This window comes from Dictyostelium purpureum (genome assembly GCF_000190715.1).
Source record: "Dictyostelium purpureum unplaced genomic scaffold DICPUscaffold_97, whole genome shotgun sequence".
NCBI lineage: Eukaryota > Evosea > Eumycetozoa > Dictyosteliales > Dictyosteliaceae > Dictyostelium > Dictyostelium purpureum.
Window position 1 is genome coordinate 63,686 of NW_003519434.1, and position 12,245 is coordinate 75,930.

Below are 12,245 nucleotides of genomic sequence, written 5' to 3' on the forward strand. Positions count from 1 at the left end.
AAACAGTTCTAATCATGTAATTTACAAGTAGAGCATTACATTATCACTCTCTTTTTTAATTTTATATAACTATAATTATCAATAATATTATTATTACTAAATATATATAAATATAAATAATATTGGTATTGTTTTTATAGAGTTTCTTTTTTCATTTATTTTTTTTTATTTATTTTTTTATTTATTTTTTTATTTATTTTTTTTATTTTTTTTTTTTTTTTTTTTTCCTTTCAAATAATTAGGAAAAATCAAGTATATTTATAAATAGTAAACAATTAAAAGTATTTTTAAAAAAGAATACCTTTATAATAATATATTGATTAACTCACATAAACAAGAAATAGAATTCAATTTTTTTTTAGGTGATTGAAAATATTAGTTTTTATTTAAAACTTATTATATATAATAATTTTTAATAATTATACTATTATTATAATATTAAATATTTGATTTATTAACCTATATATTCAAAACAAAATGAAAATTTTCTGAAAAAGTAATAACACACAACCCACACACAATTATAAATTTATAAATTTTATTTTATTTATTTTAATTTTTTATTTGTTTTTCAAAAAATAAAATTTAGTATTTAAATGTTAACAATTCTAATAATATTTTTATAATTATAAATATCTCTTATTATATATCATTGTATACATACACTAATTTCTATAGAAATAAAAAAAAAAAAATAAAGAAATAATAAAAAAATAATTATAAATCTCTATCTTTTATTTACCACCCTCACACCCAAAATATACCCACCCTTCATTTCATTTTAAATTAAACACAATTATAATAAAATTAATATTTTTTATTGGTTATATTAATAATCATAATCATCATCAATTAATAATGTATACAAGTACAAAACCATATATATTTTTATCAATAATATGCATTATTACATTTATTTCATTTTCTTTTATATTAATAAATTTTAATAATACAATTTTTACAGTCGAAACATACGAATATTCGGGCGATTCTTTCAACTATTACAATTTAAATAGATATCATTATAAATACCAATTTTTGGACCATGAGTCAAACATTACTATATCAAATAATGGAAATATTTTAAGCACTATCCAAAGAACCAAATATTCACCAGAATCGCCATTATATAGATTTTTCAAATCATTCTTCTACCTCAGTGCATGGTATCTAATTCTATTGGTTTTCATGGCCTTTTTATTATTCATTTTACATTTTACAAAACTATTAAAATGTAACTATGAATTTAGAGAAATGATTAGAAATGGAGAAATGTCAGCATTTATGGTTAAAAGAAAAAGAGACATATGTATCACTATAGTATCAGTTTTTTACCTTGCAATTGTTGGAATTACTTTTGGTATTGCTGTAGCATTGCCTTTAAATTTGCCCACATACTTTATTAAGCAAGACCGTTTCAACCATTTTACTGACAACTTGTGCAATACATTCAATATAAATTCGACTATCGGCTTACACCATTTTGGTAAATGTTCAACATCATCTGGTCAAATTACAATGCAATATTCTTCAACTGATATATATGTAAGTTAAATACCTATTTTATACAAATAATTAAAAAAATATTAATATTTTTAAAATTTTCATATAGATGAAATATTCATGGGGTATAGGCGAATATTTCGTTGTTATTAGATCCATCATACTAACAACTGCCTTGGTTGGTTTGTTTTTATTTTTATTATTATGTCTATTAAAATATAAAAAACCAGCTAGTGCCATCATAAACAATGACCCAAATAATAATAATAATGAAAATAGTATTAATTCAATTCATATTCCAATGGCAACCGTTACACCAATAGGAAAATCAATTTATATTTCATAAAAAAATAAATTAAAAAAAAAAAAAAAAAAATTTGTAAAGATCTATAAAAAAATACATACTCATTGTTGTTCATTCATTAAATAAATCTTTTTTTATAATAAATTTCAAATCAATCTAATATAAATATATTATTCATTAATTGAAAAATTAATTAACTTAAAATATAAAGAGAACAAATACTCTTTTAATTTTCTAATATAGATATCAGAATTACCCCCATTTTTTTTTTTTTAAAATTTTTTTTTTTTTATTATGAATCATATAGTGTTAGAGTGAGTTAGGAATAGAGTGTGAATAGTGTTAGTTAAGATTCACTATATTTGAGTGGTTGTTGTATGTGTTTGTTTGATCCTAATACCCAATATAGTTTTTTGTATTGTAAAAATAAATAAAAATAAAAAAATAAAATTTTTTTTATCTATTATATCATATGTATGGACAAAAGCAGATAATAGATAACAATATTGTTATTTACAAACATTAATAAAAAATAATAATAAAATAGTATAAATATGAAGGAGTTTTATTATCATAAAAAAATAATAATTAAAAAAAATTATTGAGGAAAAAAAAAAATGTTTTTAATCACTCACTTAATTTAGAGTGAATAGGTTAATATATTTAATCATTAAACAGTATATATAACCTTTAAAAAATAAGTTTAGTATAGTTTTTTTTATTGTTTTTAAATTTTATTTTATTTTTATTTTTTATTTTTTTTTATATTTTTTATAAAATGAAGTTTATAATAACTCTTCCACTTTTAATATTAATATTATGTGTTTATTTTAATACAATGATATTATTCGCAAGTTTTGTCTATGATCTACCATACTATCAAGCTAAATTTACAATTGTAAATTATAAAAACAATTCATTTACAAGTACCACTCAAGATAATAGAATCATTCAATCAAAAGAAGATCATATAATAACATTTCATAAAAGTGTAATATACGACACATTAGAAAAAGGTTTTGAAAATAGTTTAGGGGAATATCAAAAAAAAGAAAAAAAATTATTTTACAGTAATCTAGGGAAAAAAAATGATATAAAATTCAATTTATTTGAATTAATATCATCATCAGTATTAGGAATAATGATATTTAAAATATTTCCACTTTTATTTATTTTTTATAAAGGAAATACATTTATAAGAAAACCAAGAAACATTAATAACAACGAAAATACGGAAAATACAAATAATACAAATAATACAAATAATACTAATAACAATTCAAACAATAATAATAATAATAATAATACTACTACTACTAATACTAATTCAAACAATACTAATAATAATAATGAAGCTAATAATAATAATAGATTTAGAACGAATAGTAACAAAATTCTAACTTTAAGGAAATATAAAGTTAGATTAAACGCATTGTTGCTGGGTGACTTTACATATATTTTTACAACATTTATTTTCAATTTAGCATTTACATTGGTTTTGGTTTTATGTATAAAGAAAAGCTTAAAGGCATTTACCGATATAGAAGATGGAATATTTTTAAAATCAATATGCTACAATAACGATAATTATTATGGCTATTGCAATTCATTTTACGGTTCTTCTCTATCAAATAATGACAAAACTGTAAGTATATCTTTTATTTTTTTTTTTTTTTTTTTAGTTAAAAAATATTAATTTTTTTTTTCACTATCAGATTACAAACTACAGTTGGGGTCCAGGAGGTGGATGGTTTTCAATAGTCTCTGTTTTATTCATTGATGTTATTTGTTTTTTAGCCATTATTTCAATATATGTTAAAGAAAATATATATCCATAATACTAAAAATAGAATATAAATAAAAAAAAATAAAATAAAAAAATTAAATATTAAAAAATTAATTGTTATAAACTGTTTCATTATTATTATAATATATATTTTTATTTAATATTAAATACTAAATTATAAACATGCCAATATTGAATGTATAAAATAATATATCGTAATTTCTTTAAAAAAAAAATGGGGGAAAATTGAGGGGGAACAATATTGTTATTTTTCTATTTTTAAACAGGTGTGGGTAAATTATAAACTACGATGTGTTTTTAGTCTGTTAAACAGGGTGAGTTTAATAAAAACAGATTCCAATAAATTTACAATCCTATTTATTATACTTGTGTGATGATTGATTTAAATTTTTTTTTTTTTTTTTTTTTTTTTAAATATTTGTTTTTTATATATGTTTTTTTTAATTTTTATTTTTTTAATAACACCAATATAATGTATTACCTTAAATAATAAAAAACAAAATAATAGTATAATAATATAAATAAATAATTAAACAATGTATTTAAAAATATCACTTACTTTTGGTGGTATTATTATTCTATTAAGTTTTTTCGTAGCTACTAATTTATTAGTATCTTCCAATGGATCAAATCTATATAAAACTATAATAGTAAATTTTAAGGGAAATGAAAATCAATTAAAAAACATTACATATCAAGAAACACAATTCTATTTTGATAGATATGTTGTTTATACATTTAAAGATATATTTGTAAATATCAGCGACCCTGATCAAGTAATATCATCATCGCACAAATACCATCACGACAACGAACTCTCTATAAAATGGGACTCTATAGGCAACAAAAAAGATTCTGAAAGATATTATGATAATGTAATCAATAGTTATTCAGGATCATCACCATTAAAAAAATTTTTTACAATGTTAAATTTTTTAAATAAAGTGTGCATAGTTTTTAGATTTGTTCCATTATTTATTTTCATAAAAAGATGCAATCATATGGTATATTTTGATATTTTTTTAGAAAGTGATAAAAAAAAAAGAAATATGATAAATATTTTACTTTTTATATCATATTCTATTTTAAATATTCTAATGTATATAACATTTTTCCTCATGATGGATATTCCCAGAGTATTTAGAGATCAAAATAAATTTTATCATGAAACCTCTAATATCTATTATGATCAACTATGTGACGGATTTAATAAAGAGAAACAGTATTACTTTAAATGTACAAAGTATGAAGGCTCAAACAAAGTTATAAATACTTCAAAAGATGATGTAAGTTTTAAAATATAATATATATAATAATTATTATTATTTAATTTAATTTAATTTAATTTCTTTTTTTTTTTAATTATAGTTATATTTACTAAAGTGGTATCCTGACACATTCTGGGTATTTTGTATAATTTCAGCTGTTTTGGATTCTCTCGGGTTATTAACTGCAATATATTATTATTTTACTAATGATGTACATAGCAATATTGATGATGCTGATGAAGAAATGAAACATATTAAAAAATCTGCAATTAAAGATATAAATATTCAAATTAAGGAGGAATCATTTGTAGAGAAATCTTTTGATGATGATTCATTATATCAATGTAAATAAAAAATCTATTCTTAAAACTAATATTTTTAATATAATAATATTAGATGGTTAAAATTATATTTAATAAAATCATTTTTTAAATGTAATTAAAAAAAAATAAAAAAAAATTGTTATTATTACTATTCTTATTATTATAATTATAAAATCAAAATCATATTGATATTATTATTTTTATTTTTTTCTCAAAAATGAAAAAGTAAATATTACTTTTTACATTCATTTTTTTTTTTTTTTTTTTATTTTTATTTTTATTTTTATTTTTGGTGTATCTTTCCCATAGTCAAAAATATATTGTTAAAAAAAATTTTATTGATCAATATAAAAAGTAATATTTCAATAACGACAAACTCCTATAAACCCAAAATTAGAACAAAATGATATTAAAATAATAACAATACAACAAAACCTAATTGTATTTTTTATTAAGAAAAAAAGTTTTTTTAACACACTGCTCTATTGAAAAAAAAAATAAAAAAATAAAAATTACCCCAATCACACACACTTATGCACACTGTCTCACGTTATCTAACACACCTATACACTGTTACCACAATATAAAAATTATATATATCTAACTTTCCATATAAAAAAATAATTGTTATATTAACCACTTAAAAACATATTTTAATATATTAAATTAATATATGTGAAACTATATATAATTATTTATGGTTAAATATTGTGTGTGTTGTTGTTAAGGAGTAAATCACAATATTCTTTATTAATATAATGAGTTTTTTAATATATAAACTTTTATATATAAAAATAATCTTTTAAAATAAAAAAAATTATTTCAAAAAGTGTGCACACTTACTTGTATTATTTTTTTTTTTTTTTTTTAATTTTATTTTATTTTATTAAAATTAACATATTATTTTTTTTTTCTTTTGGGAGTCACCATCACCAATTTATTATTTAATATAAATCTATTTGATAAAAAAATATTTGTATTTATTATTTATATAATTTATATATAGTAATTAATAATCGTACCTAAATCACAATAAAAACAATTATTATAATAATAGTTTCTCTTTATAAATTAATTTTTTTATATAATTATATATATTAATTTTAAATAGATATAGAAACTCAATACCAATTTAAATTAATCATCACCATACGATTTTTATTTTTGTTATTATTTTTTTTTTTTTTTAATACAACTTTATTTCTCAATATTAAAACAAATATATACACTTTATTTTTCAATATCACTCCTCTTATAATACCAAGTTATTTTAATATACACAAAAAAACTAACCCCCACCATAAAGAGATAAAAATAATAATATAAATAATATATAAAATATTTTTTTTTTTTTTATTTTTTTTTTATTTCTATTTTATTTTTTTTTTAAAAAAATAATTTTATTATTTGTTAAAATTAAAATAATCATTTAATAAAAAAAAAGAATATCATTCTATAAAAATAACCAACTAATAAATAACGCCCAAACAAAAAGTCTTTATCAAAATAAAAAATTATTATTATATAATTCATAGAACTAAAAGTATTTTTTATATTTTATTTATTTTGTACCTTTATAATATGATTTCGATAAAACAAAAATAAATAAAAATCCCAACAACAAATATAAAAAAGCTTTAATATTTATTCCTATTATTTATTTCACACCCTTTCAAAAAATTTTATTTTATTAATTTGAAATAAAAAAAAAATAAAAAAAAATAAAAACAATATAACTATCAAATCTATAAAACCCAATAAATTTTATTATTAATAACAGAAACACAATAAATTGATAATTTTTTGTGTATATTATGTATATTCTATTTTAATAATAACAAATATATCAACAATAATAAAACAAAACAAATAAAGTGTCAACAACTTTATTCATTGTAAAAAAAAAATAAAAATAAAAATATAATCAAAACTATTATTATAATAATAACTATAAAATAATTCATGTAAATAATAATATATAAAAAAATAAATAATAAAAAATGATATTTAAATTAACATCAGCATCAATAATACTACTATGTCTATTATCTATTGATTTTGGACTATTATATTTTTCAATAACGCAACCACTATATAAATCTACTTCTTCAATATATAATAAAAACACTACAAAATATATCCAAAATGATGTATATCTTTACTACCCCTCATTTGTTCAATACTCCAACGATTTACCGGTTTCGGATCATAATGAAACATATATAGTTTACAACCATTTTTATACACAACCATCAAAAATTCAAAAAATATTGGAAACCTCTTATAATTTTGCATTAGTTACATTAGTAATAAAATTTATTCCAATATTTTCAATTATTGTATACATGAATCATATTGCAAAAAGATATATAGATAACGATTTTAAAAGAGAAGAAGATAACTACAATATAGAAATTGATTCAGATGACTCTAGCGATGAGGATAGTTTCTCTTACAAAATGAAGAAAAAGAAGAAGAGTAAACAAAATAAAAGGATCGAAGAAATAAAGAAAATTGGTGGAGATCCAAATAAAAAGATATTTAATGTTAAAAAATCAACAAGTAGTTGGATTGCTTTGGCTATTCTTCTTTTCAACTTTATGCCATTTTTATTTTTATTAATTGCTGTATTATACCCAGTATCATTACCACATGCATTTAGAAGCACAACTTTTTCAGTTCAATTATGTATCGATCAAAGATCTCATGAATATCATGGTTTATGCTACTCATTTTATGGTCACAAAATTGAGGAAACAATTGATTTTGTAAGTATAATATTTTAAAATATAATTTATTCAAAACCACCTAATAATAACAAATTTTAATTTAAAACAATAATAGGTCAGAGAATTAACATGGCGTCCAACATTAGCATGGTTCAGTTTAATAATATCTTTAATAGTAGAATCTACAAGTGTATTCATTGCAATTAAAAGTTTATTACTTGATCCCAGAAATGAATCAATAAAAACTGTTGTCAAAAACTTTTTAAATAATAACATTCAAAACTTTAATAATGATAAAAAACCTCAAGATATAGAAAATAATATAAATAATACTAATAATACTAATAATACTAATAATACTAATAATACTAATAATTTTAAAAATGTAAATATTGTAAATATTGTAAATAATCAAACAAATACAACTACCCCAAATAATTTAAATGAAAATAATGTAAACTATGATAACTATAATATAAATAATTATAATGAAAATAATAATAATAATAATAATAATAATAATAATAATAATAATAATAATAATAATAATAATAATAATAATACACAAAATCAAGAGTCATGTAATAGTACACCTGCATCAACTCCAAATCTTTCGCCACAGCCAAACAAAACGAATATTGTAATCAAGATATAAACTAATCATTTATTATTGTAAAAAATAAAATAGTTAAATTAAATTTTAATTTTAATAATTTATTACCCCTAATTATCTTTCTTTTTTTTTTATATTATTATTTTTAATTTTATTTATTTTTAAAGTTTAGAAAACAATATATTTACAATAAATAGGAAAAAGAGTTATTATTTAAATTATAATAAATTTGATTGGAACAGAAAAAAAAAAATTCTTTAAAATCTTGATAATTAATATTTCTTTTCTTCTTTAATTTTTTTGATGTTTTATTTATTTGATTTTTTTTTTAAAACTGCATATTATTATTTAATAATATTTTTTTTTTTTTTTTTTGTATTAAGCCATATAATTATAAATTTTTCTATCTTGTTTTGATCTTTCAAGATATTCTCTTTCGATTAATGATTCGATTCTCTTTTTAACTACAACTGGATTTGGGACGAAACGTGTTTGGAGTTGTTTTATAACTTCTGAAACTAAATTTGAGTGTTCTAAAGTTCTACGAGCTTTCATAATACGAACAATTGAAGCTTCAATTTGATGTTTTCTATCTTCATCAACCTTTTCTCTTGTTTCTTTTTCTTCGACTGGTGTTTCTTTTTGAGCTACAGCCATAATTTTAACACGGAATAATTTGCTCTTGAATTTAGAGTTATAAATGAAAATATCTGATTCATCGATACCTTTGGTAGTTGCAGTAGATTCTTTTTCCAAAATCTTATTCTTTGGGTTGGTAAGTGCTAATAAATTTCTCTTTAAATCTAAAACTGGGATGGCTGTAAGGTCAGAAATTTCTTTGAATGATAATCTTGGTGAATCATTGAAATGTAAAAGAATAACCATTTGATAAGATGATACTTGGAGTTCATGAGTTTTGCTTGGGAAATTGGCCTTAAGTTCGGCAGTACCCATATTAGTTTGCCATAATAAAAGACGACCATTGTGATTACCAAGATAAAATTTTTTAAATGTTTCACAGCAATGAAGAATTTCACGTGGCAAATTACAGTTGGATGTATTTTGAGTTGGCCAAAAACCAGTAGTTAAAACATGGACATTAAGATCAATTGGGAGTGGCTTATCGAAACCCTGAATAAAATTCTTGAAACCAGCCATTGTATCTTGACTTAAACGCATATCTGTAAACATACCTTCGAGTTTGCTTGTGAATTGATAACCACACTCAGTCTTTAATTTAGCAATCATATTTCTTTCTGCATCATCTGAAACACTTCTTCCTAATAATAAACGCTTAGCTAAATGTTGTTTATAATATTTTTCGAATACATCTTTCTCTTGAATCAATCTAAATAACATTAAAATCTTGTCAAGAATAATATCAACATCCTCTTCACTAACACCCTTTAAACCTTTCTTTAACTTTTCATCGATGAATAATGAAATATATTCTGGTGATCTTGGATTTAAATTTATAAAATATTCAAATGCCTAATATTTTTTAAAAAAATTATTAATAAAAACTTTTTTTTTATGGATATATAATTATTATACATACTTGTTGGATTGAATGTATAAATTGCTTGTCGTTGAATAAGGCATTTGATAAAAGATTGTCATATTTATCTTTGAGGTCTAATAAACTTTGGAAATATGTACCTTGTTCTTTTGTCTGTAAATAATTAAAAAAAAAAACAATTAGTAACCAAAAACACAAATAATATACATTCATATATATAATTAATAATAATTTTACTTTTTCTTCATCCATGACAATTGATTTACCAATTTCCTTTACATAACCACTGATAACATCTTTCATTAAATTTAAACCATCTGCAACTCTGCTAAATAAACTATACATTCTCTTTAAATCGTCAATCTTATCATCTTTTAACATGGAAATTAAACCAGAGTTTTCCATCTAGATATAAAAAATGAATAAATAAAAAATTTAGTATAAAACTAACAACTACAGTTTAATTAGTAGTAATTTTATATATTTACATCAATTAATGTTCTCATATGATTTGAAATTAATTGTTTTTCACAAACTTCTTTTAATTTTGGTTCGGAACTGCTATCTAAATAATGTGAAACTCTTTCTAATTCTTCCTTTAAACAAATTTCGACCTTTTTCATATAATCTGGGCAACTACAAGTGGTTATAAGTGATTGTGACTGAGCTTGATAATGTGATGAAGTTTTTAATAACAATGGTTTTTCAAAATCTTCAATATATACGCCTTTAGAATTTACACCTAAATCTATTAACATTTCAACTATATTTTTAATTAAAATTCTTTTAAAAAAAAAAAAGTTAATATTATTTTAACCGTTATTATTAGTATAATATTTGTGAAATAAAATAATTACCTATCAATTATTTCACCTTCTCTTTCTTTTTGTACCATTGATAATAAAGTATTTAACAATCTGTCTTTAATTGATGGGCAGTGTGCAACATTATCTCTAAATAAACAAAGACCAAGATCGAAAACACTTAACAAGTTATTTTGTTTTACATAATTTCTATCCATATACATGAGAATGTCTCTAATCATGAGCATTGCTGTCTTGTGATTAATCCAACTACCATTTAACTCTTGTAAAAACTTGTCATCCATTGAATCTGATATAGTCTTAGCGACCCCCTTCAAATGTTTATCGACCATCTTTTTTAAATTGTTGTAAAGAATTTCACCATGTTTCTGGAGAACCATGTTATACCCATTTCTGTAAAGCTCTTCGAATGATAGATTACTTGCATTCTTTTGATGGATTTGTCTCATAGCTGTCTTTAAAAGCTTCCATGTTCTTTTGGGAAAATCTGGGTCTGAAAATGCCCCGTGTCCCTGTAATGTTTTAAATTGAAGTTTTCCATTTGGTTTTGCCATCATGATTAATTATTGCTACTAATATTCTATTTATACTATATTTATTTTGTTAATTTATTGTTGTGATTATTTTTTATGATATGATGATGATGATGAGATGATTATTATTATGATGATATGACTATTATCAACCTTTTAATTATAATATAAGTTTTTTTTTATTTTTATTTTATCTACAACAACTAATATTACTATTTGTTACTACTACTACTACTTCTTTCTACTACTAATACCTATTTTTTAATAAAGTATAAAAATTAATTAACTTTATTTAAATTATTAATTAAATTATAATATTGTAATTAATATAGAAAAAATATTAAAATATTAAAAAATTAAAAAAAAAAAATTAAAAAAAAAAAATTAAAAAAATTAAAAAAATTTAATATAAATAACATAAAAAGAAATATACATATAATTTTACCAAACAAACACACCAAACACACATTATAAATTTAAAAAAATATGTTGAATTTTAATGTTTAATTTCTTTTATGTGTTATATCTATCATATAAATGAATATTTGTGAAAAAATTAAAAAAATAAAAATTGTGATATAAAAATAAAAATAAAAAATATAAATAAATTTTAAAAGAAACCAAGCTAAATTGATCCATAACAACAAGAAACACAAAAAAAAACTTACAGGTTTTGTTATTTATTTATACTCTAATGTTAAATAAATAAATGAAATAAATAAATTATAATGAATCTTTATTTTTAATATAAAAATAAAAAATATATTTTTTTGATATTAAAAAAAAAAAATAAAAAAATAAATTTAAAAAAAAAAAAAATAA

The 12,245-nt window shown here is 20.0% G+C and overlaps 5 protein-coding genes across 5 annotated transcripts; 4 read left to right on the plus strand and 1 right to left on the minus strand.

The window, feature by feature from the left end:
* The first annotated feature begins 756 nt into the window (after nt 1–756).
* Nucleotides 757–1,965, plus strand: DICPUDRAFT_97686 (uncharacterized protein). The gene is made up of 2 exons (XM_003287313.1): nt 757–1,545; nt 1,613–1,965. Exons 1-2 carry the CDS (start codon nt 859–861, stop codon nt 1,847–1,849), a joined length of 924 nt encoding a protein of 307 aa, XP_003287361.1. The 5' UTR covers nt 757–858; the 3' UTR covers nt 1,850–1,965.
* Nucleotides 1,966–2,645: 680 nt separating this feature from the next.
* Nucleotides 2,646–3,645, plus strand: DICPUDRAFT_78225 (uncharacterized protein; the record flags this gene model as incomplete). Its single annotated transcript, XM_003287314.1, has 2 exons — nt 2,646–3,452; nt 3,523–3,645. The coding sequence occupies 2 exons, from the start codon at nt 2,646–2,648 to the stop codon at nt 3,643–3,645; spliced, it is 930 nt and encodes a 309-aa protein (XP_003287362.1).
* A 440-nt stretch (nt 3,646–4,085) lies between these two features.
* DICPUDRAFT_97687 (uncharacterized protein) lies at nt 4,086–5,286 on the plus strand (the record flags this gene model as incomplete). The annotated part of the gene is made up of 3 exons (XM_003287315.1): nt 4,086–4,900; nt 4,983–5,226; nt 5,279–5,286. The coding sequence occupies exons 1-3, from the start codon at nt 4,151–4,153 to the stop codon at nt 5,284–5,286; spliced, it is 1,002 nt and encodes a 333-aa protein (XP_003287363.1). The 5' UTR covers nt 4,086–4,150.
* An 837-nt stretch (nt 5,287–6,123) lies between these two features.
* DICPUDRAFT_91902 (uncharacterized protein) lies at nt 6,124–8,659 on the plus strand. Its single transcript, XM_003287316.1, has 2 exons — nt 6,124–7,973; nt 8,050–8,659. The coding sequence occupies exons 1-2, from the start codon at nt 7,206–7,208 to the stop codon at nt 8,587–8,589; spliced, it is 1,308 nt and encodes a 435-aa protein (XP_003287364.1). The 5' UTR covers nt 6,124–7,205; the 3' UTR covers nt 8,590–8,659.
* Nucleotides 8,660–8,925: 266 nt separating this feature from the next.
* Nucleotides 8,926–11,444, minus strand: DICPUDRAFT_151475 (uncharacterized protein; the record flags this gene model as incomplete). The annotated part of the gene is made up of 5 exons (XM_003287330.1): nt 8,926–10,038; nt 10,106–10,219; nt 10,274–10,471; nt 10,555–10,849; nt 10,924–11,444. The coding sequence occupies 5 exons, from the start codon at nt 11,442–11,444 to the stop codon at nt 8,926–8,928; spliced, it is 2,241 nt and encodes a 746-aa protein (XP_003287378.1).
* Between the last annotated feature and the right edge of the window lie 801 nt (nt 11,445–12,245).

Coding starts and splice junctions, on each gene's coding strand:
- DICPUDRAFT_97686 (XM_003287313.1), top strand. CDS start 859: ATGTATACAAGTACAAAACCATATATATTTTTATCAATAATATGCATT. Junction 1,546..1,612: donor ATTCTTCAACTGATATATAT/GTAAGTTAAATA, acceptor ATTTTCATATAG/ATGAAATATTCATGGGGTAT.
- DICPUDRAFT_91902 (XM_003287316.1), top strand. CDS start 7,206: ATGATATTTAAATTAACATCAGCATCAATAATACTACTATGTCTATTA. Junction 7,974..8,049: donor TTGAGGAAACAATTGATTTT/GTAAGTATAATA, acceptor AAACAATAATAG/GTCAGAGAATTAACATGGCG.